Source organism: Schistocerca piceifrons, chromosome 3, assembly GCF_021461385.2.
Source record: "Schistocerca piceifrons isolate TAMUIC-IGC-003096 chromosome 3, iqSchPice1.1, whole genome shotgun sequence".
NCBI classification, from domain to species: domain Eukaryota; kingdom Metazoa; phylum Arthropoda; class Insecta; order Orthoptera; family Acrididae; genus Schistocerca; species Schistocerca piceifrons.
In genome coordinates this window covers 928,511,384-928,539,192 of record NC_060140.1, presented here as the reverse complement: position 1 = coordinate 928,539,192, position 27,809 = coordinate 928,511,384, and the positions used below count along the sequence as shown (strand labels likewise).

The following is a 27,809-nucleotide window of genomic DNA, read 5'->3' as shown; positions in this document are numbered from 1 at the left end:
TCAGTAATTACCACTTGATTTGTAGATGTCCGTCCCCACTGATGTTGGCTATTTGAATTCATTCCTCCTGGTTGATTCCACTTTCTATTATGGTTATTATTCCAAGCTTGGGGTCTGAAATTTCTTTCGTTCCCCCACACGGGGTTGTATCTTTTCCCATTCCTGTTGTTCCTTGAATAGCCCCTTGCAAGACCATGGCCGGGATTACTATTGAGATTTTGAGGGGTTCCTCCATTATTTAACGATCTCTGTTCATTCCTTTTAAGTTGTCGATTGATCGCCATTGGTATAACCCATACTTCCACCTTGCGTACCGTTTGACGGAGGTTCTATCTCCCTGTATTGAAATCTGTTATTACGGGCTTTCTGGTTGTTCTCTTCGATAATATCTATATGGTCTAACGCCGTGAGGGACGACTCCAAGTCTTTGTCGTTGCCGTAAATCAATTGATTCCGGATGCTAGTTGGTAGTCTTGCCTTAAGTATGTTTATTATGTCTGGCAAGGACATAGGTCTGTCCCAGTATCTCGTATTATTTATATATTTTTCGAAATACCTTCTAAGGCTTCCTTTCGAAAAGGAGAAAGGCTCTGGGTAGAGCACCTCCTGCCTTAAGCGTTCCTGTACCCCTTCCGACCAGAACTTTGCTAAAAACGCCCTCTCAAAATCGTCATTTGTCGGGCAAACAGAAGTCATGTCCGAGGCCCAGATCGCCCCCAAACCTTGTATATATCCTGTAACAAAATTGGCCAATTTCTGGGTAGCACTCCTCTGAAACTTTGAATAAAAACAATTGGATGGACCCTCCTTTTGTCAGGGTTAAAAATCTGGAATTGCCGATACTTTATCATTTTTTCTTCGGCATGGCAAAGGCTTTTGTAATCTCCGTTAGATAAGAATTCACGCGAACAACCAGCTTGTGGCAATTTAATGTTTGAATTACTTGCACAAGTCGGTATTGTGTGCGAGTGGGCAGTAACTGGCTCTATAGTCGCTGCCAACTTCTGCTGCTGCCCTGTATTCATTTGTTCTGAGCTTTGTTGTGAAGCGCGCATCGACTCTTCTATCGTTTGCTTCCAATGCTCCAAATCAGCACCTAACTGCTGTCGCACCTCCTGAAGTCCTTTCGCAAACAAATGCTCTTCCTGTTTGCCAGATAAACTCTGGAATGCTGCCTTAACATTTTGCTCAACGTTTTCACACATTAGCCTTTCGTTTTCTAATGTGATTTCGGATAATTTACCCGTTAATACGTTAATTTGGTGGTCTATAACGTCTTGACACTCTGTCAGAGGTTCAACGCTTTCCTTTAGGTTAGTCTGTGTACGTGCCAATTCAGGAAGTTGCGCAATTGCACATGACATGGCGTCTTGCTTTTGTACTAATTGCGGAACCATTTCCACTTGTTCCCGTACAGTATCTATCTTAATAGCCACATACTCCTTCATTTCGACACGTATGCGGTGAGTAGATTCCTCACATTGTGCTTACACCAATTCTATTTGTGCAGTTAATTTTCGTTCCGTCTCTTTGGCCTGATCTTTGAGTTCCTTGGTCTTCGCCTCTATCCACTGCTCTAATTCGGAAAAACTGTCTTGTAACTGCTGCTTAATCTCAGTCTGGACTAATTTCATCTCTTCTTGAACTGCTGCTTAATCTCAGTCTGGACTAATTTCATCTCTTCTTGAGTTTGAGTGACTGTCACTAATTGTGCTTTAATATCGGTTTTCAGATTTTCCTGCCCTTCAGTAACTGAAGCTAATTTCGCGTTAATGTCGGTTTTCAAAGTATTCATGCTCTCGGTTATCATCTGCATCTGTCTCATGATAATTAGCAATGGATCTCATCCTTGCTGCGAACTTGCTGTTACACCTCCAGCCATGTCTACAGGGCGTTCTGTTGCGCTATCTGTAGCCATCGGTCCTACAACACTTCTTACTGCTTCATTATTATCAGTGCTAACAGCTGAAGGCTGATGCATGCTGCTTTGCTCTGCTTCACTCATCCTAAACATTGCCCTAGTTAAAACCATATAAATGTTCTACTATCACTATATATAACTCCCTTCTACTGTCACTATATGTAACTCCCTTCACACAAGAGTACCTCTGTGTCTACTTTCTTAATGTACATATACAGATAAATGCAGCTGGGACAGGTCAATCAAAACACTTCCTATATCTAACATGAACACAATTAATCAATGTTCAAATATCAAATAACACTAAACAGAAAAGCGTATACTTCAACTGTACTAGCAAGCTTTAATAATAAAAATATAGATCTGGCCTTTTCTCTGCGCCCAGCGTGCTGTCTTTCGGCTTTATTTGTAGATCCAATTATATCACCTGCGAGTCTTTCCTCTCTTTTCCAAGCGTCAGTTAGGTTAGCTCGTCGTAGTTGACATGAAACAGAGAACAAAATTATTTTAGCAACGTCCAAAAACGTGTCCTGTCACGGATTGGCCATTTTAACATTTTTAAATGTTTGGATAATAAGTTGCCATCTCTTCATCTAAGAATAGATGATGAATGCAGCTAGCTGCTAACTCTGTGTAATGTCTTGTCTGTATAGACGTGTATCTGTTGCCTTTAAGATCCCTTCACCTTCACACATAAATCTATACAGTAAAGTAAGGGCCTCCCATTTCTTGGCTGATCCGTGATGACAGGCGAAAAGTTAGACTAATGGAGGATTAGTATTATCTCTATTTTCATTCGCTCTCTCTCTTTCTCTCCTTTATCTATGTACAGTTTTTAATATAATATTTCATTACGTGAAATCAGCCAAATAGAATCTTTGGAGGAGTCCTTCGGCTTGGTAATCAGCGACTGGCTCGCTGTAAGAGATATTTACATTTATTATTACTGTTAAACACTGCATTCAGTTGGGAGAATCAATCGTTTGGACAATTTGTTCCTTTTACGAAAGATTGCAAATTCCAGATGTGTACGAAGCCTTTTTGGACGATTTAACGCTGACTCAGTGATTGCAGGCTCTCTTCGACACAGCTGAAACTTCCCCACTAATTACAGGGCTAACGTGATCATCAAATGATTCAGAAAAAACTCATTCGTTCATTCACTCTAGAACAAAAAAGTCACAAACCTTATTTATGAAGGAAATTGTGTAGTAAATCCATCTCCATTACATGTCCAGATCTCCGGTGATTCCACATCTTAATTATTTTCCGTTTACAGTCTCTTTCTCTTCAAACAAACCGCTAGCGGCACAAATGTTAATTGGCTCGCTTTAGCGAGAAGAAAAGCAGAATATGTATCACTCAGAAACACGTCAATTCCTCAGCAGATACTCCAGAAGCTGTCCTAGTTACCACTCTAACAACCATGGAGAATGCAAATATGCATCTCTGTTATTTCAAAGAATAAACGCACTAGAAAATACTTTGGCGTCGACAAGCTGTCGCCGCATATATTACGAGAAAATTAGATCAGATAACTTTTCCAAAGTGAATGAATGTGGATGGTTTGATTGAAAATGATTAATTGGTGCGTGGTAGAGGGTATTTGCTGTGGGGACATTACGAAGTCCAACCTACTATACTCAGATTCAGGAATGATTGCAGTTAGCACAATTCAATACGTGGACGGTGATTGCTTTTTGCCTGTTCCAAGTTATGGTAGCGGTAAGGGCATACATGTGCCCTGCACTCGAGGAAAGTGTGAGTCCTGCAAATTATGTCTCTCACTTGTTTATACAGGATTTATTGCTTACCACCATGATCAGCAGTGGCAACTAGCAACAAATGGAATAAAAATTCACTAAACAACTCATTATGATCATGTTTCATGCTCACATTGTATAAAACGTCCATAGCAAAGTGGTAAGAACACTACTGAAAGCTCGTGGTTGTCTGATAATGAGTGATGTAGATGTACAGTACAAGCCTAAACTTGGCTGCCATTTATTGTGACGTTAACTATACCAACAATACCTCGACTTTGAGAACTGTCGCCCATTCCATACTGAGCAGTCTTTTCCATACAGGCTAACCACCTGTGGTCATCGAATCTGCAGTGGGAAGCAGTCCCCCTCCAAATATGCCAAGAGTCTCACTGAGGCCTTAACAGACGGAAATTAACTTCCTAATCTTGTCTAGAAACATACCTCCTGTACCTTGCATACACAGGTCACTTACCATACACCACATACCCATTGTCCAACCACAAAGGAGCACTCATCTCATGACTCAGTACCACCCAGGATTGGAGGAACTGAACCTCATTCTCTGACAGGATTTCAACTACCTCTCATTGTGCACTGAAATGAGAAATAACATCCCACTATCCTCCACACTTCTTCCACAGTGGTATTAAGCAACCCACCCAACCTGTGCAGTATCCTCCTGCAGTAGAGCTAGACGAAAGATGTGTCCCATACTACCTACTCCAGTCCTGCCACAGGAATCTCCTACCCCATCTAAGCTGCAACCACTGTGCTGTATCCTGTGTGAGGATGATGAATAACAAGCTGTCTGTCCATTTAAATCTCCACTGCAAAACTGTCAGACACCAGGACCACCTAGTTGCTGAGCATTCTGCCCAACACAATGTGCTTCACTTTGATGACTGTTTCACAACCTGTGCCATTTAGTTTCATCCCACCCACACCAGGTTTTCTGAAATGTGCAGATGACACCCTCTGCAACATATACTTCATTCCCGTACCCCCCCCCCCCTCCCCCCCATCCTGCCCTCCACCTGTGTAGCTCCTCCCCTGCTCCCACTCCAGTACTATGCACATATACTATCCTCTCATCACTTAACCCCAGTACGCACTCCAGCTAGGTCACAGCTAACCTAAGGTGCAGTTACAGTCAGGAAATGATAGTGAGGGAGCGTGTGTGTGTGTGTGTGTGTGTGTGTGTGTGTGTGTGTGTGTGTGTTTTGTGCTTTTGTGAGTATGTTTTGTGCTTTTGTGAGTATGTTTTGTGCTTTTGTGAGTATGTTTTGTGCTTTTGTGAGTATGTTTTGTGCTTTTGTGAGTATGTTTTGTGCTTTTGTGAGTATGTTTTGTGCTTTTGTGAGTATGTTTTGTGCTTTTGTGAGTATGTTTTGTGCTTTTGTGAGTATGTTTTGTGCTTTTGTGAGTATGTTTTGTGCTTTTGTGAGTATGTTTTGTGCTTTTGTGAGTATGTTTTGTGCTTTTGTGAGTATGTTTTGTGCTTTTGTGAGTATGTTTTGTGCTTTTGTGAGTATGTTTTGTGCTTTTGTGAGTATGTTTTGTGCTTTTGTGAGTATGTTTTGTGCTTTTGTGAGTATGTTTTGTGCTTTTGTGAGTATGTTTTGTGCTTTTGTGAGTATGTTTTGTGCTTTTGTGAGTATGTTTTGTGCTTTTGTGAGTATGTTTTGTGCTTTTGTGAGTATGTTTTGTGCTTTTGTGAGTATGTTTTGTGCTTTTGTGAGTATGTTTTGTGCTTTTGTGAGTATGTTTTGTGCTTTTGTGAGTATGTTTTGTGCTTTTGTGAGTATGTTTTGTGCTTTTGTGAGTATGTTTTGTGCTTTTGTGAGTATGTTTTTCCTACTTCTGATAAAGGTCCCGCCAGAACTCTTAACTACTGTAGTGAGTAAACGTATCCTTTCCGTATTGTTATTAATCCCCGAAGTTTCAAAAGAAACTCGACTCTAATAGAGAGATAAATGCATGTTAAAAGGTCTGGAGATCCTAGTGAAAAAGAATAAAAGAGAAAGTTTTACTCCCATTTGTAATAACAGTCACAGATGTCATCCCCAGACTGCTGAGATGACGCAGTATTGAAACAGTATATAAGCCAGCAAGGAAGGTGCATGAATATTTGAACGTTGGGAAGGATGTGTATCTACTAGATGCCATAGCAATAGCACATAAAATCCCTTGCATATGCCGCTAAATGTAAAAAGGTACTAAAGATAGTGTTGACACCTATTAAGGAGGACAAGAGTAACTTCAATCCAGGAAACATGGATAAATTGGCATTATAAGAATCTGCACTGGGACAGGAGTAGTAGTGTCAAATTTGGTCTTGAGGCAATGTGCTTTTATTCAAATCCAATCATTACTATACTAGGATGTGCAGAGAAGTCATAGAAATTAAAAACACAAAAATAACTTCAATGGAAAAGAAATATGTTTGAAATTGAGGAATAAAGGAGACCAATCACCCAAAGGCAGAAGCTCTACATCATTGATAAGACACAAACAAAAGGTACAGAGCTTTGCTATCTTTCGGATGGAACTTCCCTTTTTCAACCTTGTAGGAGAAACATGCACATGCGCGCGCACACACACACGCACACCCTGCCTCTGTACATTGTGCTCAGTTGATTGCCAGCTGTTTCCTGGTCCACAGTGAGAGTGCTGGGGTGAGGTTACGGCGAGGGTGGGGTCGGGTGAGGGATGGAGAGAAGTGGGAGGCAGGGGGAGGGCTGGGATGTTCCCTCTAGAACAATTCCTAGCTTCCCAAAACGCCAAACGCCGTGTCTGGTTCGGGTTATTAATGACATCTTTATAATACACCTTATCCTCTTTCCTCCACGACCTCAACACCTGTTCTACCATTCACTGCATGTGGTCTTCCCCACACATTGTGCCACCTTACTCCTCTCAGATGGCTCTGTCCATACCTCGGTCCATATCAGACCCACCAAACAGTACCTGCACAGACATGTTATATACCAGCTCTGCTGCAACCACTGCATAGCATTTTACTTTGGTATGACAACCAACCAGCTATCAACTAGAGCCACCTACTAGGGCCACTGCCAAACTGTTACCAAAAACATGGTGGACCACCCAGAGACACAACACGCAGCAGAGTACAACATGAGAGATTTCAGTGACTGCATCACAACCAGTCTTCTGGATCCTCCCCACCAGCAGCAGCTTTTCTGAGCTGTGCAGAGGGGAGCTATCCTTACAGCATGACTCCCGTAACCTCCCTGGCTTAAACCTAACGTAACTCACTGCCCCCCCCCCCCCCATCCCACCCCCCCACCCCACCCCCACACACCTCCTTTCCAATATTGTGTGCATACACACTGTCCCCTGCCCCAGTACCTCACCCAGTTCTTGTCAGCTAGTTGTGTGTGTCTATCTCACGCCTTAGTCTGTGAAATCATGTGCCCAGCTGTCGGCGCACGCGCACGATTCTCCTACACGCTTGAAAAAGGAAGTTCATTCTGAAAGCTAACAAAGCTCTGTAGCTTTTGTTTGTGTAGCTATCGCCGACACAGCGCTTCTGCCTTTCAGTGATTAGTCTTCTTTATTTCTAAGTAATTTTAAATTAAATTATGTTTTAGTCTTTATATCTAAGTAAAACACTGCAGCCTTAGTCAGTAATATGTTGTCATAAACAGTGTGTTGCATGGGTACATTCTTGAGCAATTTGAACTTACTTTAAGTTGAAAATTGCTATGTGAGTCTTTATAGTCTCTGATGATGCCTCTATCATCAAGAGATGGATAGTTAGGCACACAAATATGGCATGGATTAGTGCCTATGCCTACTAAACAAAAATCACAAAGAATGCGAATACTGGTCATAAAAGCTTGCATAGGATGTTGGCAATACATGTTAGTATCACACTTGACAAACTGGTCAGATTCTAATGTGCATCTGCTGACAAAACAGGTCTAACATCTTAGTTGTCACTTTTAGTATGCATGTCATTTCCAAAACTTTTCATTGCCTGTCACAGTTCAGTGTTCTTTTAACAGACAAGTATCATGTGCAGGACAGCAACTCACCTTTTGTTTGTACCTCCAGTCACTTTTTTCAGCACTCAACATGAAAGCAATTTCTGATAACATCGTTTGTCTAGAATTTTATGTTTAAAGTAGTGTCCACATGAATACCTGTGACTCTGGTAGTACACTGAACAAAATTGCAAAGAATACTGTATGCATTTTAGTTGAAATTTAAGACAAAGAATTAAATCAGTTTGAATTTTAAAATAGCTTTATAAAGGTGAGATTTGAATTAGCAATTCAGATTTGAATTAGCAATTCATATGCTTACATTGGACAAAAACTTTAATTAGGAATGGGTTTCTGATATGAAAAGTTTAAAAATGACAGATTCATTCTTACTTTTACTGGCAGCCTATTAAATTCAGAATTACAGTAGAGCATTTATGACTTACTTGTTTAACAGCCATTGCAATTTTTTATTGGTCTAACCTTGGACACTTACTCACTGTGCAGTGCGTTGTGAATGAATTCTAGGTACTGACTTCCCATGTTTGAAACAGATTAGTCTTCTGCTTGTTATACTTATCTTAAGTTTGTGTTGTGACAACAGCAGTTATATTCGTGCATGTGTCGTATGTAATGAAAAAAGCATAATCAATTTGACATCTCCTGTCAATAGCACTCATTACATCATGAGAAAAAGGGCTAATTTTTTTCCACAAGAATGATATTGTCTGAACTGTGGTGGCTATTTGTCAAGAAATATTTTTCTTGTAGATAATTCATAATGTTCGAACACAGTAGATGTTACAAAATCCTACTGCAAATCGATGTTAGGGTAATCCGCTGGATTACAGACCCATATCAGTTTTCCTTTCTTGAGTGTTGGTGTGACTTGTGCAACTTTCCAGCCTTTAAATACAGATCTTTCGACTAGCAACTGGTTGTACATGATAACTAAGTATGGAGCTATTGTATCAGCAGACTCTGATGGGAACTTTTAACTGATGTAAAATCTGGATTGGAGGCGTTGCCTTTATTAAGTGACCAAGGTGCTTTGCTACACTGAGGATATTTGCATCTAAGTTGCTCATCTTGGCAGTTGTTCTTGATATGGATTCTGGAATATTTACTTCATCCTCTTTGGTGAAGGCATTTTGGAAAACCATGTTCACTAATTGTGCTTCAGTGGCTCTTAATTGGGTGTATGTTGATCACAGATGCCAGTGAATGTTGTGGAATATGCTCTCGCACTGGCCACAAGGTTGGTAAAGAGATCATTTGGTAGGGTATTCCATTCCTCCACCAACACAGTTGACAAACTGCTCCACCAACACAGTTGACAAACTGCTGGATGGTCGTTGATGCATGCGAACGTGTTGAAATAAGTTTCCCCCAATGCATCCCACACATGCTCGATGGGATTTAAGTTGGGAATCGGGCAGGCCAGTCCATTCGCCAAATATCCTCTCAAAGAGCTGCTCCACCTGTACCGTTCGATGCATTTGTGCATTGTCATCAGTAAAATGATGTCGGGTCCAGTTGCATCCCAGAAAAGGTGCATATGGGGAAGGAGAATAGTGAGTGTACAGTGTTCAAAGATATGCAATGGTGCATAGCATAGGGGCCAAACCAGCAAGGAGTTATCACGTGCTTTGCTTGGATGAGAGAGGAGATTGTTTGCCTAGTCATTTTGAATGTACCCTCATATGGAAAGAGATGGGAACATGTAATGCACCCAGGAACATTGTCAAATATGATAGTTTTGGGGGTCTAGGTGTCATAGTGTGGGAAGGCTTAATGCTGCATAGGCGTGGTGTCATCCAGACCTTCGAACAAGGCACTTTCATTGGTCGTTGTGCAACCTCCCCCCCCCCCCCCAATATATAGGGCACAGCAATTTTTTCCTTCACAGCAGCAGTATTAACATTACTAAGTTTCTATTTACACATGGAAACAGGAAAATATCGCTTTTTACACTGACAAACAAAAATTGAATTTTTACGAATTTTTTGCTCGGCAAAAAAATCAACCACAAACCATTTAAGGTCACAAACACTGCCTGAATGTTTTGTGGTTGATTTTTCAACCACACTCTTTAGACTCATATATTTAACTCGTATATTAATAAAATGTCATGTCTTGAAGGAGGTAAACAATTTTATTCCTGGGTTTGACATTAAAACAAAAACTTTGAACAAAATCTACCTTTCAAAATTATTTTGATGACTAAGCAAAGTGCATCCAGTAACACTCAGTCATTTCATACTGTGAAATGGTGCAAAGCATTACTTGTAAAGTGCTACCTTGCAGGAACTTCTTTTCGGTTTGGCTCGGGTACTGCACATTGCGCACTTCCTTGAAGTACCTTTCATAGACATGTGTGCTGCAGTAGTGGAAGACAAGCTGACCTTGGAAGTGATGTGTGATTTATTCTTACTAATAAGGACTCTTGGGTGTGGTACAGTTGCCATCCTTGATTTGGAACAAGAACTACCTATTAGATCATTCATCAGTATGCTCTGGATTGTTAAATATAACTGCTGTTTGCTGTGCATGGCTAGTTTGCTGGTTTCTTTGTGCAGAACATAAGCATTCACTATTGCTGCATCTATAAACTAACAAAAAATTTTCATTCATCCCTGTCTGGACTTCTCTGCTACATTGTAGAATGCGTGATGCTGGTCAAATCTGTCTACACCACCCATATAGCAGTTGTAAATCAGCAATGGCTCGAGGGCAAGGGATCATTTGCTTCCTCCCCTTCTTGTCACGACGTGTAACAAATGTTTTCTCTGTAGGACTGTGCATACTGCTTGCAACAATGACTGATTTAGTACCCTGTCTTTCCATTTTGTTACACATCTCCTAACATTGGTTGAAAGACTTCCCTTTGGGATATACCTCCTCGAAGATAAAATCGTTCCAAACTCGAAAATACCTTCCTGCAACAATTTAGATAGGAGAGAAGCTGGAGAAAAAAAAAGATCGTAAAACAAACAGTATCCATGATGTTGGAACGATGATGAAAGTGACAATACAACTTTTTCACCCAAGGGTGTATCATGTTCACAAGTCTTTCCTTCATAAATCTGAATGTTCAACACGTATCCTGTTACAGAGCAGCATAAAGCAAAAACTTTGTAGCCATGCTTTATTAGTTTGAGTGGCATGTACTGGTTGAGAGAGGTCCTGCCTTTGAATGCTACCATACTTTCATCTACTGAAAGGAATCTATTTGGACTGAATGATGCTCTGAAAACTTCATTCACATGATTCAAAAGTGGTCTTACTTTATAAAGTTTATCACAGCCTGGAGTGCCTTTACTGGCCATCTTTTCATTGTCATTCGGATGCAAATAACAAACAATTTTTGGAAATTGTTTCATTGACATTACATTTGCAATTCTTGGTACATGAAAGTTTTGATCAGTTGACCAATACTGGCAGATGCTCAGAAGAGAATGGAATCCCATTATAATTAGTATACCAATAAAGGTTTTCAGCTCCTCTAAGTTCAGACTAAGAATTGCTCTTCTCTGAATAGCATACATGTTGGACTGAGCAACTATGAAATTGGAAAAAGTGTCAGGGGGGGAAGAACAGTGAAAATGTCTCAGATGGGGGAACTTAAATTTACTGGAACATTTGGCCCAAAATATTCACTATAACCACTGCCACTGAATTTTCGTGGTTCACTTCCACATTTAGTGAACTGATAGTGCCCCTGTGTTACCGCTGTGCCATCAGTCTCTGAGTCACTATCTGAATGAGTTGCAGAACTTGTCAAGGAATGTGGAGGCTGAGTAATAACTGCAGGTTCTTCATGTTCATCACAGGTACTGTCATTGAAGTCTAATTCCTCTGTCGAACTGCCACCCTGCACAGGATGAACTGTATCAGGGAGGCACTGACTGGCCCTGGGTTCAGGATGAATCTGTGAATCTTCTGCATTTGTCTCACCCCCATACTCAGAATCATCTGAAGAAACATCAGAACATGAATCTTCAAGAATGTGCAGTATCTCTGCTTCATTCAGTCTTTGTCTAGCCATTTCACTACAAAAGAAATTACGCTGATGTACCCATTATTGACCACAAAAGAAAATAATAACCATAAAAAACATTGAATGCTCTTATAGTACATAGTACAAACAGCTACGATAGATATTTAGTAAATAAGAATTACTTCAAAGCAAATCGTCTTGACACCAAGCAGAAGAAAATGTAGGATGTCCAACTCTGTACTGCAGCATGCCAAATGTGCATACAACTTGAAAATAACATCTCAGCAGAAAAGTTACTGGCTGTATGTCAAGTTCTGTGATGTTCTTTCAACATTTCACTTATCAATAAGCATGTATGAAAATGACTACACCTTCCTGGGTCACAGTTTACAAAAACAGACAGCCCTGTATTTCGGCAGAATAGCTTGCTCAACAGTGTAATTGCAGATCGTTTATTTGAAGATTAATAACTTTAGATTTCAAGGCACTATTGATGCTTTTCCAAAGATAGCACTTCAGAGGATGACTGCAATGGGTAAAATGCATGTAACAACAACAATATGCTTGCCTCTAAAGTAACAAAGGTGATAAATGCCTCTGATGTGGTTGGCAGCATTATGTGGTCGATTTTTCAACCACAAGCAAATGTGCCCCTGCCATCTGTTGAGAACTTAGTGAACTGCATTGTGGCTATTTTTCCAACCACAAAACGTTCTCACTGATGTGCTGGAACCATAAGGTTTAAATCACAACGTAAATCAGTGAGAAAATGTGCCCTACGTGACGTCGAAAAATCGCCACAAACCTATAAAGGGCGAAATCCCATTAGGCATGTGTAAGATGCATTTGGGAGTCAATCTGCATAATATACTCGTGCACCGACGATCATCCAGCAGTTGTCAATTGTGCTGGTGGAGGAATGGAATGCCATACCACAATAGCTCCTTACTAACTTCATAGCCAGCATGAGCGCACATTGCAGAGCACCCTATTGAGAAATATGTCTTTTGTAATGTTCAGGGAACCATCATAAATTGCGGTGGCTGCGGTGTAATTATTGTCTCTGAATAAAAGTCTCATTTCTTCCACTTACCTTCTATACTGTACAGTACTGTGGCAATGGTTAAAGTTTTACTGAGCTGAGGTACCTGAGAGAAACAAATCAAGCAAAAGTTATTTTCAATACTAATGTACGAGGGTTATTCCAAAAGTAAGGTCCGATTGATTGCCTAATTGAAACCACAGTGAACATCAGAAATGTTTTACTTGTAACAATTAGCTACACCTTTCAGCTACTTCTCTACGTAGTCGCCGTTCTGACATAGACTTTTGTCATAGCGTTGTACCAACTTTTCAATAGCCTCATCATAGAAGGCAGCCGCCAGTGCTTTCCGCCAATTCTCCACGCTTGCCTACACCTCGTTGTCTGTGTCAAAATGTTGTCTTCAAAGACAGCGGTTCATGTGACCAGAGATGAAACTCGGGGGGAGACAATTGCGGACTGTATTGTGGGTAATCTAACATTTCCATTTGAAAACGATGCAGGAGCATCTTCATTGCCCCTGCAGAATGCGGCTGAGAATTGTCGTGAAGACGAAACAGCACGACAGTTATGTAATGTTGGCTGCATAGCTTCAGGCGAAATTTCTCACCAGGCCCTCGTACTTGGCGGCAGACACTATTTTCTAGACATCTTTACGTACTCACTGCGAGCTCAGAAATGAGAAGAGCGACGTGATGCTAACTGGGGTTATACTAGAGACACTACCCAACACATCTGTGCAAAGCTTTATCGGATTTTCATAGTCGTTTCCATTTCGCGACCGATCGGACCTTACTTTTGGAATAACCCTCGTAGTTTGAAGGTGAGTTATTTTCATTTTGAAGTTTTAGTGGCAGATTTCTGTATGCAGAAGAAAAGTTGCAGCTGACACAGTGAAGACGTTCTTATATGGTGCATAGCAGTTTTCTTCTTCAAATTGACTTGTCAGCAGTATAATGACTAGCATTGTTGCTGAACTCCTGATAAGGAAAGCTCACTGAATAGTGAAGGATACATTGGCAGAGGTGTTGATGACTCACTATAGAGGTTTTTATGCAGACACACAAACTAGTAACGAACCGTCGGAAGGCTATAATAGTGATTACTAGTGATGAAACCTTGCTTCATCATTGCAAGTCATAAAAGAACCCTTATACTCAATTATTACGTCTGTATTACTTTGAAAAGCTTTCAGTGTAAAGTCCCTCCTGCATAGGAAACTTGCCATTGCATATCACAAACAAGTGCTTGCTTAACTCATCTGAGAAAAGTCCATAGAGCTTTGTCCATTTGTTGGGTTCCTACAATATGAAAATCGACAGACTTACATTGCTGCCTGTTGTTGGTCCACAGTTAACCAGAAACAACACTGAATGTGCCATACCCTTACACAAAGCTTTGTGCAAGTTTTCTTTTCTTTAATTTGAAGAATCTGCTTCATAAAGGTAGTGCTGTCAGGGGCAAAGCTGGAAAACAAGTGTGGTGCAGAAATTTGTACCCAAGTACTTGTACACTCATTGGATGTAATAAGTGAACTTCCATCTTACTTCTTGCTTGATAAGTTTCTGTGTACGGCTTCCAGCATATTGCTGATAACACATTTGTGACTCTCTCTCTCTCTCTCTCTCTCTCTCTCTCTCTCTCTCTCTCTCTCTCTCTCTCTCTCTCACACACACACACACACACACACACACACACACACACACACACACACACACAGAGAGAGAGAGAGAGAGAGAGAGAGAGAGAGAGAGAGAGAGAGAGAGAGAGAGAGAGAGAGTGTTTATGAATTGCCTCTTTCATTGTTAGATTTGTTAATTTTCTGCCTCCCTCCTTTTCCAGTCTCTTCACATCAGTATGGGTCACATCTTATCCTACCTCCATAATTACTTTTATCCTTGCTATACTTGTTATTTTCTTGTGCTTATTTATATTGCCCCTGCCCCCTCCCCCCTGAATAACGTGCACACGCTTCTTTGTCTTTCAGTCTTTAGATATGCTCATCAATCACAAGACATACAGTGTTCAGTCTGGCAAAATCTTCCTGTAGTGGCACCTCTTTTTTTCTTTAAGTCTAGTAGGCGTGTTTTGGTTTCAGTCTATTGCTTCATTAACATTTATCATTATAAATTGTGCATAACTTTAGTCATTATTTTCACAATGTGTAAACTGAATGGTTAACTATTTTATTAATCTAAAATAGTTTGTTTCCATAATATTTAAACCTTCCAAAAGCTTGCATTATGTACTAAGCTTTCTAAAAACACCTGTCCCCCATTTCTGCTTGTAAAATATTATTCTTCTTCCATTGTAAATTCCTTCAGAAATTAGTATGTTTTTATAGTCATGGTTTTTTTGCCTGTCAAGTTACTAATGTAATGTATATCTAAAAACAAAGATGATGTAACTTACCAAACGAAAGCGTTGGTATTTTGATAGACACACAAATAAACACAAACACACACAAAATTCAAGCTTTTGCAACCCACGGTTGCTTCATCAGGAAAGAGGGAAAGACGAAAGGATGTGGGCTTTAAGGGAGAGGGTAAGGAGTCATTCCAATCCCGGGAGCGGAAAGACATACCTTAGGGGAGGAAAAAAGGACAGGTATACACTTGCGCACGCGCACACTAACACATATCCATCTGCACATATACAGACACAAGCAGACTTTTGTAAAGGCAAAGAGTTTGGGCAGAGATGTCAGTCGAGGCAGAAGTACAGAGGCAAAGATGTTGTTGATGACAGGTGAGGTATGAGCGGCGGCAACTTGAAATTAGCGGAGATTGAGGCCTGGTGGGTAACGGGAAGAGAGGATATACTGAAGGGCAAGTTCCCATCTCCGGAGTTGTGATAGGTTGGTGTTAGTGGGAAGTATCCAGATAACCCGGATGGTGTAACACTGTGCCAAGATGAGCTGGTCGTGCACCAAGGCATGTTTAGCCACAGACGGATCCTCATTACCAACAAACACTGACTGCCTCTGTCCATTCATGCGAATGGACAGCTTGTTGCTGGTCATTCCCACATAGAAAGCTTCACAGTGTAGGCAGGTCAGTTGGTAAATCACGTGGGTGCTTTCACACGTGGCTCTGCCTTTGATCGTGTACACCTTCCGGGTTACAGGACTGGAGTAGGTGGTGGAGGGAGGGTGCATGGGACAGGTTTTACACCGGGGGCGGTTACAAGGGTAGGAGCCAGAGGGTAGGGAAGGTGGTTTGGGGATTTCATAGGGATGAACCAAGAGGTTACGAAGGTTAGGTGGACAGCGGAAAGACACTCTTGGTGGAGTGGGGAGGATTTCATGAAGGATAGATCTCATTTCAGGGCAGGATTTGAGCAAGTCATATCCCTACTGGAGAGCCACATTCAGAGTCTGATCCAGTCCCGGAAAGTGCGTGAGTGTATACCTGTCCTTTTTTCCCCCTAAGGTAAGTCTTTCCGCTCCCGGGATTGGAGTGACTCCTTACCCTCTCACTTAAAACCCACATCCTTTCGTCTTTCCCTCTCCTTCCCTCTTTCCTGATGAAGCAACCGTGGGTTGCGAAAGCTTGAATTTTGTGTGTGCGTTTGTGTTTATTTGTGTGTCTATCAACATACCAACGCTTTCGTTTGGTAAGTTACATCATCTTTGTTTTTAGATATATTTTTCCCACGTGGAATGTTTCCCTCTATTATATTTACTAATGTAATGCTTTATATAAATGTAATGTGTATGTGTAATTTTCAGTGTTATTTAATGTGCATTATTTCTTAATGTAGTGTTGTGTATTGCAGACATTGCAATTTTTTTTGTTTGTGATAATTTGATTACTTTAAAATGCCCATATACATCCATTTCTTTATACTCATTTGCAAATTGTGATATTCAGAATAGTGTAATGAGCTGCCCGGATTTCGTAGGATAGTTCTTCCAGCTCCAGCCGATCTGAAGTGGGCCAAACAAGATGTGTGCAGCGCGATAGTGACTGTAGTGGGACCCATTCACAGGATGGCTCTTGCCCACCCATGCCTCCAGCTCCTGCTTCAGCCCCCCCTGTGGTATCTTTACTCAAACTGCAGCAACAGCACCATCACCACAATCATCACCATCAACAGCAACAGCAACAACAACAACAGCAGCAGCAGCAGCCACAACCAGTAGTGCCTCTTCAGACATGTGATGATAGTAGTTTAGGCCCACAGTTTCGACAGTTACCAACCCCTTCAGCACATGTGATGTATGGAACACCTGTCTTCTTTAACCATCCTCACCACCATCAGCAACAACGTACACAGCCAGCCCCACCTGTACCCTATAGGCAACCCCGTATGCGCCGCCCCCAGTATCGTCGAGAACCTCCGTCACTACCATCTACACCAATACGCCCAAACAGTGTTGCAGCAGGAGCTGGGCCACCTGGACCCCGGTATGGGTTTCCAGCTGGTAGGCGTGGGCCAGGTGCAAGTTCATCTGCACATCGCCGGGCTCAGTCCCCACCCTCTGCTCATACTCCACCACCCTTGCCATATTCACCTCTCATTCGTTCCCGGGCTCCCTTCCCTCAGCCTGTTCCTACCCCTTCAAACCAGTTCCAGGGTGCGCCTCCTCGTCCAGCGACAACATACTTCCAGTCAACTACGTCAGCATCTGGCACTGATGGTCCACGCCGCTACGGGCCTCGCAAGTCTGGTCCGAATAATGGTGGACGTTATGCCGGGGGAGGAGGTGGTCCAAAACCAGCAGCAACGGTGGCGGGAGCAGCCACAGCTCGTTTACCTGCTCCAGCAAATTCATCAAGCCCTGATGATAGAGCTGGAGGTGATGGTCCAGCAGTTGTATCATTACCACCCTCGTGCACTGCTGTCCGGGCTTCGTCACCTTGTGAATCTGAGACAACTGTAATTACAGCTGCTGCAGCTGTGGCAGCTGACTCAACTCATGAAGTCTGCCGTGAACTACAAGCTCTTACAGTCTAGGATATAAATATTAGTTGCCTTTTCTGTGAACAATTTCTAATATAGGATCCTGTCGTGGATAATATAGATTAGTATATAGCTTAAGGAATAAGATTACTGGGGATATTGCTATAAAGTCATAGAAGGTGAATTTGCTGAAGCTCAGTGAATTAACGTCACTGAGCTGCTGTGCTCTTCAGCACTATGAGCAACCAGTAAAAGTGATATTGTACAGCAAGGCACATGAATTAGCATATTAGTTTTGATAATTGTGTGTTTGTTTGATAAGTTTACTTATGTATGTATTTCTCTGGGTGATTGTTGTTTAGTAGTATGTTTGGAAAATTTCAAAGAGAAGAGAACTTTATTTGAAACAAACAAGTGATAGCAAAATTGTTCATTCTGTTATATTTGTGTGCCTGTGTGTGGTGTGTGTTGGTGGCCAGAACTGTGTTCAGCTGGGTAGTGCCAGCAAAAATGAATATATGTAGTTAATATTCAAGATATAATAATATATTATATTAATGTAAATGTATATGTATATACATAATTGTATGTATGTATATATGTAGAATGTAAAGGCATTGTGTGTACATGTGGAAGTAGATTTATATTTAAATTATAAGAGGATATACAAACAGTTTAATTAAAATAGCTTTTTTAAAATAAAATATGTTGCCTGAATGTGTTTAACTTGCAATAGAAATTTGCAAGTTAATCTTCTGGAAAGTGAAACATATTGTATGCCAAACAATTTTTGTTGAGTAATGTTATCTGGCCTTGAGATGTTGTCCCTATAGTTTCCCAAGCTCACTGTAATATACAAGACATAAGTCACATAGAGACAATAGTGACATGCAAGACACCACGTATTCTGCTAAGTCGTTTTTCTTTTGAAAATATGTGCTTCCACTGGGAAACTACATTCAAAGACTGGAAAACAATAACCAATTACATTAGAGTCCAAAACATTAAACTAATATTTTCGCTAATATCCGTTTAAAAATGAAAGCAGAGTAACAGAACAATTATCAGTGTTACATTATTATGTGATTTATCGACTGACGTTGGGTCTAAGACAGTGTTAGTGTAGCATAAAGATTTGTTTATAATGTGAGAAGTGTAGAGATTGTACTCAGAATCTTGAGGAACTGCGTTGTTGAAACTAGTAAGAGCTTGTGTGTCAAATGCTAATATAGTCTTGTATTTGTCTCGGTGGCAGCATGTGAACACAAAGCAGTTTTGAGTTGCACAGTGAGAGAATGTGAAAAATATTTTAGTGTAATTTTGGTTTATGTTGAGCTGCCCTTGCGTATAGAGACTGGTGTGCAGATAATTTGCTCATGACTGAAAGCATGTGTTCTGTGTTCGCAGATTTTTCCCTTTCTTTAAGGAGAAAACATCCAGCATTGCTCAAATGTCATTGCCAAATTATTCTTTATATTTATTATATTTGCATATTTCAAAATAATATTCAGCAGGTTCTGGAAGTTCCTATTGATATACTGTTGAAATTAACAAATTCGTTTACGGCATCTGCACATTTTGTGCCTCCAGCCTAATACTAAGTCTAAGGTGAAGTTTAAATGAATAATCGTTATTTCCTTCACAGTACTGCTGTCCTCAGTTTTAACTACAATTATTCAGTTTCCCCAGTTCTGACTCAGTTTTAGCATGATTTTAATTGGCACTAACACTAATGGCAATTAAGTTAGTTGGCTATTAACAGTGCACCTGTGACAGACTTACTGAAATGGAAAAAAAGCAAAGCAAACTGTAAAAAATTAAATTGTTTTATAAAATGATTTTATTACTGTTGTGTAAGAATACTTCTATCATCTAAATATTTTATGTGATGGACAGTGGTAGACTGGTGCCAAAAGTTTAATAGTAATGTATGAAGGTGCCAAAAGTTTCAGAGAAAAGTGTGCAGCATTGTGCTTCTGCAATATGACATCCAATTTACACATTAAGCTTTTGTATTAGAAATATTTGGCTCCTCACATTACTTTTCGGCCTAAATTATTATGATGGGACAGAAATTCTCAGGATTATTTTAATGATACCTAGTCATGCAATATTGCCATTGTTGTGCTGACAATAATGATGTGTGTTCTGATACACATTATAAGAACTTGATCAGGGCTGAGGTGATCATAGAGACAGCACTGTTGAAATTTTAACTTTGTTTTTCATCTTATTCCCTACCAAAATAGTGTTTCACTACCCACATTAAGTTTATGAGGCTATTGCCTCTTAATAACTGTACATTATTACAGTTAAATCACTACTATGATCTTCTCAGCCCTATCTTACCTTAAGTAAGGCTGTGAGTATCCTATAAAAGAAGAAATAACTAGATGGATTAAAACTAGTGCCTTTTGTATGTTATGAAAAGCCTAAATGCTAAGACAGAGTTAATGTTAAGGTTAACTTATTTAAAATCTGAACTGCAAAGTGTGAGTGAATCAACATGTTTTTGTCATTGTGTATGTGTGAGTATTGTCATTACGAGTACCTGTGTAAAGTATATTGTATGTGTCCTGAAATGTCGTCATTGATGTTACTATGTATAGTAGAATAAATAAAATTTTGTGATGTAAAAAGTCAAATCTGTGAAGCCCATGACAGAAAAATTTTTGAGCCAGCTCCCCAGCCTTCCAGTAATGGTGCTGTTGTTAGGTGTGTGGAATTTGGCTAAGAAAAGAGCTTAAATCATTTATGAAGATTGTTGAAAATTTCATCTGTGAAAGTATAAAACAAATGGATATTAATGAAAGTGATAGACCTAACTAGTGCCTGTGAGTCACTAAGCATATTGGAGCAATTTAGTAGTACCTTACGATAATTGTCGCAAAATGTTCAGCTGAATGTATTGAGTATAAAATGCCATTTCTGTGTCATTTATAGTACAAATGTGTGCAATAAATTCATGCTCTTTGCATAGTAAAAACATAGAGCACAATAAATGAGCTCATATGCAGACATTGTCATGGTACTAAATTGTCTGTGATTGTTTATTTATTTTTTTAAGCATACCTCCAGTTGTACCTCAAAATTTGAGATGTTAAATTACAGTTGCAAGTAATGTAGCAGCTGATTGATCAGAATGTGTAATACTTGTTTCTGTAAGAAATAAAACTAATTTTTTTCATTGTACTATATGTAAAATATATGGTTATTTATATGTGTAAACTGATGGTAAAATAAAGCTCACAGGGAAAAAACTATGTTTTTGTTTTTAGCTGTAGTGTGTTTGACTTCTGAATGATATCCTGCTTAATTTCAGTGGTGGTAATTAATCTCTTGGAAATGTAGAAAAGATTGGAGGATACTATAGCTGTGACTATAAAATCTGGTTAAATATATTGTTGGAAGATCAAATATCAGTGATGAAAATTGCAAATAATTATAGAGTACAATTTTTTTTCTTTTTTTTTAAGATAACTCTTTAAGTTGATCAAAAATGTTGCCTGTAAGCAGTGACGAATCAATGGGACCAATAAAAGTACTCTCAACAATGGTAAATATACATGGCCCTTGCTTTGAAGGCTTGAGGGTCAATATTGTATGTCTGGAAGGTATTTGATGTGTAAAAATGATATTTGGTAATTCAGTATGAAGAAGGAAACACTGCTTTCCCATTTAATCAGTGAGATTGTAAAGGATCACGAATGAAATGTCGCTGATTAGTTTAGTCCTTGTTTCACATGAAGAAAGGGATTTTATTGAACTTTATGAACAAACAGGCACCAAACATGGGGATAAGTGAAAAAGCTTTTTCAGAATATAATAAATGAAGCTCATCAAATCTTGTGTCTATGATCTCACTTTTATAACTGACTATGTTGTTTGTATTAGTGAGCCTTATGCTAACAGGTAAAAACGTTTGTTCTGAAATAATGCTACTGTATTGCTGGAAGTTTAATTACTTACAGTGCATTTAAAATTAGTTGTGACTTTCGATGTTTGGCTTGCCAGAGGGGACGTGACGCCATTGTCCAGGTAACACTAATGGCGAGATGACTTTCCCTACCGCATTTCGCTTGGTGAAGTGCCGCAGTTGCCACACCATGCATAAACTACCACGATATGTCAAACATTGGATGCAACTATGTTCTTCAGCTCTCGTTGTGAAATAGAATTTTATGGCATTGAAATTTTCTGCAGCTATTGTGAAAAAGCGTTTTGTGTTTACATTGCACCAATAACGACAGTCCAGTACGTCTGAATACTCCCGCAATAAAATTTTTGTCCAAGAATACGTTCACCGGCTGTGAAGATAATGTTCTGCTGCAAAATATTGCTGCAAATTTGGCAATAAGCCATACCATTCTGTTGTGATCGATAAAGCTCCAACAGTGCAATGGAAGACCGCAGGTAGTTCCCTCTGGGTACAAAGATATGTTCTACGAGATAAAAGTTGAACGTAGCATTTATAAGGCCAAGTTACTGGAACTTGTAGTGCTGTACAAGCCAAAAACTCCACGCTACGAAGTCGACGAAAACTTAACGTGTTCATTTAAATCTGACTGAGAAAGTGTAGGCCTAGTTGAAAAGTAATGTGGCAGAGAACAAGTAGTAGTTTACACTCACTAAGGTTGAAATGCTGACAAGAGAAACCATTGCAAATGTTACACCACAGGACTATGCTCAAGTTGTCAGCCATACCATGAAGGTAGTTGGGGAGGCATGGATTCATGAAGGACTGTGGTGAGTTTTGAGGACTACGTAACTTCACTTGTTGTCATGTTAAAATATGTTTCTTTCGCCAAAACACACCAAAGTTTAAAAATATTCATCTCGCTAACATTCTAATGCAGTTGAAATTGAGAAAGAATGCTGAAATTGTGTATTATTAAACTAGCAAGAGAGGGCAAGACAGGTGAATAGTTCATGAAAAAGTTCATTGTCAGTATATAAACAAAATTGTAACTTATTAACTATGTTGTCGCAAAACCCACAGCAATTCTCGTTTCACAAGCTATTGCTGGACGTTAAAAACTACATTACTTCATGGGAAACTGTAGCTGCTTGAATATTGCAGTAGATGTGGATGTTTCGCATATTAATCATATGGAAAAATACTCTTCTCTTTGTGTGCTATTATTTGCCAAAATCTTGTTTTGATCTCTTAGACCGTTTATGAGATAAGAGATTTACAAATACCAACAAAGAGATAGAGGGGCTGGCCAGTACTTACCTCAGCTCAGTACAGCCGATAGATACACATAAAACGGAACTGAAAATTACATTCCTAGCTTTCGGAACTTTGTTCCTTCATCAGGGAGGAGAGAGGGGAAAGAAGGGAAGAAGGGAAAGTGGATTCAGTTACTCACAACCCAGGTTATGAAGCAACAGGGAAAGATAAACAGGGAGGGTAGCAAGGATGGAGGCATGGTTGTCAGAGGGAAGCCAAAGATATTCTACTGTAAGTACTGTGCCAGCTTCAAACCAAAGAGGATGCATACAGAAGTAAAGAGGTATATAGTATAAAGATAAACACAACTATGTAGGATGAAAAGATGCGTGCATGGCTAAAGAGGAAAGGGAAAGAGGAGAAGACTGAAGAGTGAATGGGAGTGAGGTTGTTTAACGTAGGTTCAGTCCAGGGGGATGGCGGGATGAAAGGATGTGTTGGAGTGCAAGTTCCCCTCTCCGCAGTTCAGAGGGACTGGTGTTGGGTGGGAGAAGCCAAATGGCACATACGGTGTAGCAGGTTCCTAGGTCCCTAGAATTATGCTGGAGGGCATGCTCCGCTACTGGGTATTGGGCATCTCCTAGGCGGACAGTTCGTCTGTGTCCGTTCATGCGCTCAGCCAGTTTGGTTGTTGTCATGCCGATGTAAAAGGCTGTGCAGTGCAGGCATGTCAGTTGATAAATGACATGTGTAGTTTCACACGTAGCCCTGCCTTGAATTGTGTGTGTTTTTACCAGTAGCGGGGCTGGAGTAGGCGGTTGTGGGGGGATGCGTGGGGCAGGTTTTGCAGCGGGGTCGGTTACAGGGGTAGGAACCGCTGGGTAGAGAAGGTAGTCTGGGAATATTGTAGGGTTTAACAAGGATGTTACGGAGGTTAGGGGGGCGATGAAAGGCAACTCTGGGTGGTGTGGGGAGAATTTTGTCAAGGGATGATCTCATTTCAGGGGTTGACTTGAGAAAGTCATATCCCTGGCGGAGTAATTTGTTGATGTTTTCGAGGCCAGGATAATATTGGGTGACAAGGGGGATGCTTCTGTGTGGTCTGGGGGTAGGAACATTGTTGTTGGACGGGGAGGAATGTATTGCTCGGGAAATCTGTTTGTGGACAAGGTCTGCAGGATAGTTGCGGGAGAGGAAAGCACTGGTCAGGTTATTGGTGTAGTTGTTGAGGGATTCGTCACTGGAGCAGATACGTTTGCCACGAATACCTAGGCTGTAGGGAAGGGAGCGTTTGATGTGGAATGGATGGCAGCTGTCAAAGTGAAGGTACTGTTGTTTGTTTGTGGGTTTGATATGGACAGAGGTGTGGATGTGAGCTTCAACAAGATGAAGGTCAACATCCAGGAAGGTGGCTTGGGTTTTGGAGAAGGACCAGGAGAAATTCAGATTCGAAAAGGAGTTGAGGTTATGGAGAAAATTAAGGAGTGTTTCTTCACCATGAGTCCAGACCACAAAGATGTCATCTATAAACCTATACCAGGCCAGGGGAAGCAGCTGTTGGGTCTTCAGGAAAGCCTCCTCCATGCGGCCCATGAAGAGGTTGGCATAGGAGGGAGCCATCCTGGTTCCCATGGCCGTTCCCCTGATTTGTTTGTAGGTCTGGCCTTCAAAAGTGAAGTAATTATGGGTGAGGATGAAGTTGGTAAGTGTGATAAGGAACGAGGTTTTTGGAAGATCTTCGGGTGGGCGTTGGGAGAGGTAGTGCTCAAGGGCAGAGAGACCATGGGTATGTGGGATGTTTGTGTAAAGGGATGTAGCATCTATGGTGACAAGAAAGGTTTCAGGTGGGAGAGGAGTGGGAATGGATTTGAGGCGTTCTAGGAAGTGGTTTGTGTCTTTGATGTAGGATGGGAGTCTGCGGGTGATAGGTTGTAGGTGCTGGTCTACCAGAGCTGAGATACGTTCGGTTGGGGATTTGAAGCCTGCTACAACGGGACGGCCAGGATGGTTCTCTTTGTGGATTTTGGGTAATAGGTAGAAGGTAGGGGTACGTGGCTCAGGTGGAGTGAGTAAGTCTATGGAAGCCGTTGTGAGGCCTTGTGAGGGACCTTGGATTTTTAGGATTTTTTGCAGCTCAGTCTGGATGGAGGGAATGGGATCCTGGGTAACAGCTTTGTAGGTTGAGGTGTCAGAGAGTTGACGCAGTCCTTCTGACACATACTCCACACGGTCAAGTACAACAGTTGTGGAGCCTTTATCCACCGGGAGGATGACAATAGAGCGGTCTATTTTCAGCTCCTTAATGGCACGGGATTCAGCTGGGGTGGTGATGGGGGTTGTCGGGATGTTCTTCAAGAAGGACTGGGAGGCAACACTGGATGTGAGGAATTCCTGAAATGTCTGCAAGGGATGGTTTTGGGGGAGGGGAGGAGGATCCCTTTGAGAAGGCAGTCGGAACTGTTCTAGACAGGGTTCAACACTGGGTCTAGTACTTGGGGGCTGTGTTTGGGTAGTGAAGTGATATTTCCAGTTGAGGTTCCGGGTGAATGAGAGGAGATCTTTAACCAGGGCAGTGTGGTTGAATTTAGGTGTGGGGCTAAAGGTTAAGCCTTTTGATAGAACAGATGTCTCTGGAGGAGAGAGGGATCTGGATGAGAGGTTTAGGACTGAATTGGGACTGGTGATATGTGGCATTTGACTGTGGTTATAGTTGAGATTTGGTCTGTGTGGGGTATGTGCTGGGATGGGGAGACCAGCACCTACAACCTATCACCCGCAGACTCCCATCCTACATCAAAGACACAAACCACTTCCTAGAACGCCTCAAATCCATTCCCACTCCTCTCCCACCTGAAACCTTTCTTGTCACCATAGATGCTACATCCCTTTACACAAACATCCCACATACCCATGGTCTCTCTGCCCTTGAGCACTACCTCTCCCAACACCCACCCGAAGATCTTCCAAAAACCTCGTTCCTTATCACACTTACCAACTTCATCCTCACCCATAATTACTTCACTTTTGAAGGCCAGACCTACAAACAAATCAGGGGAACGGCCATGGGAACCAGGATGGCTCCCTCCTATGCCAACCTCTTCATGGGCCGCATGGAGGAGGCTTTCCTGAAGACCCAACAGCTGCTTCCCCTGGCCTGGTATAGGTTTATAGATGACATCTTTGTGGTCTGGACTCATGGTGAAGAAACTCTCCTTAATTTCCTCCATAACCTCAACTCCTTTTCGAATCTGAATTTCTCCTGGTCCTTCTCCAAAACCCAAGCCACCTTCCTGGATGTTGACCTTCATCTTGTTGAAGCTCACATCCACACCTCTGTCCATATCAAGCCCACAAATAAACAACAGTACCTTCACTTTGATAGCTGCCATCCTTTCCACATCAAACGCTCCCTTCCCTACAGCCTAGGTATTCGTGGCAAACGTATCTGCTCCAGTGACGAATCCCTCAACAACTACACCAATAACCTGACCAGTGCTTTCCTCTCCCGCAACTATCCTGCAGACCTTGTCCACAAACAGATTTCCCGAGCAATACATTCCTCCCCGTCCAACAACAATGTTCCTACCCCCAGACCACACAGAAGCATCCCCCTTGTCACCCAATATTATCCTGGCCTCGAAAACATCAACAAATTACTCCGCCAGGGATATGACTTTCTCAAGTCAACCCCTGAAATGAGATCATCCCTTGACAAAATTCTCCCCACACCACCCAGAGTTGCCTTTCATCGCCCCCCTAACCTCCGTAACATCCTTGTTAAACCCTACAATATTCCCAGACTACCTTCTCTACCCAGCGGTTCCTACCCCTGTAACCGACCCCGCTGCAAAACCTGCCCCATGCATCCCCCCACAACCACCTACTCCAGCCCCGCTGCTGGTAAAAACACACACAATTCAAGGCAGGGCTACGTGTGAAACTACACATGTCATTTATCAACTGACATGCCTGCACTGCACAGCCTTTTACATCGGCATGACAACAACCAAACTGGCTGAGCGCATGAACGGACACAGACGAACTGTCCGCCTAGGAGATGCCCAATACCCAGTAGCGGAGCATGCCCTCCAGCATAATTCTAGGGACCTAGGAACCTGCTACACCGTATGTGCCATTTGGCTTCTCCCACCCAACACCAGTCCCTCTGAACTGCGGAGAGGGGAACTTGCACTCCAACACATCCTTTCATCCCGCCATCCCCCTGGACTGAACCTACGTTAAACAACCTCACTCCCATTCACTCTTCAGTCTTCTCCTCTTTCCCTTTCCTCTTTAGCCATGCACGCATCTTTTCATCCTACGTAGTTGTGTTTATCTTTATACTATATACCTCTTTACTTCTGTATGCATCCTCTTTGGTTTGAAGCTGGCACAGTACTTACAGTAGAATATCTTTGGCTTCCCTCTGACAACCATGCCTCCATCCTTGCTACCCTCCCTGTTTACCTTTCCCTGTTGCTTCATAACCTGGGTTGTGAGTAACTGAATCCACTTTCCCTTCTTCCCTTTTTTCCCCTCTCTCCTCCCTGATGAAGGAACAAAGTTCCGAAAGCTAGGAATGTAATTTTCAGTTCTGTTTTATGTGTATCTATCGGCTGTACTGAGCTGAGGTAAGTACTGGCCAGCCCCTCTATCTCTTTGTTAGTATTTGTTTCACATCTTATATGAGATTTTCCATTAATCATAAGAGATTTACAAGTATTTTACTCTGGCTTTTTCACTGATGCATGAGTTTGCCATGGAGCGCTTTACACATACACATTTCATTTTCTGGAGAGAGAGAGATCACTCCACATTAGAACGACAATTTAATACATTATCTACATTTTATACGCAGCAAAGCAACATATGACTTAACATACACCAAACGCTAATTCATTGCGACCCCTACTTTCCACTGCAAATTTTAAGAATGTCTTGTAGTAGTTGACCTTATATTGAAATATCACAATAACTATGACAATTAATGCAATG

The 27,809-nt window shown here is 41.3% G+C and overlaps 1 protein-coding gene across 5 annotated transcripts in view; it reads left to right on the top strand.

Moving 5' to 3' along the window:
* LOC124788269 (atrophin-1) overlaps positions 1-20,887 on the top strand; it is a 181,767-nt gene extending 160,880 nt beyond the window's left edge. For all 5 annotated transcript variants that reach the window (XM_047255477.1, XM_047255476.1, XM_047255478.1 and 2 more), the window contains one exon: positions 16,640-20,887. In XM_047255477.1, the coding sequence (XP_047111433.1) occupies positions 16,640-17,695 (1,056 nt within the window). In that variant the 3' untranslated portion in view covers positions 17,696-20,887. The remainder of the gene's footprint in view (positions 1-16,639) is intronic.
* The last annotated feature ends 6,922 nt before the right edge of the window (positions 20,888-27,809 follow it).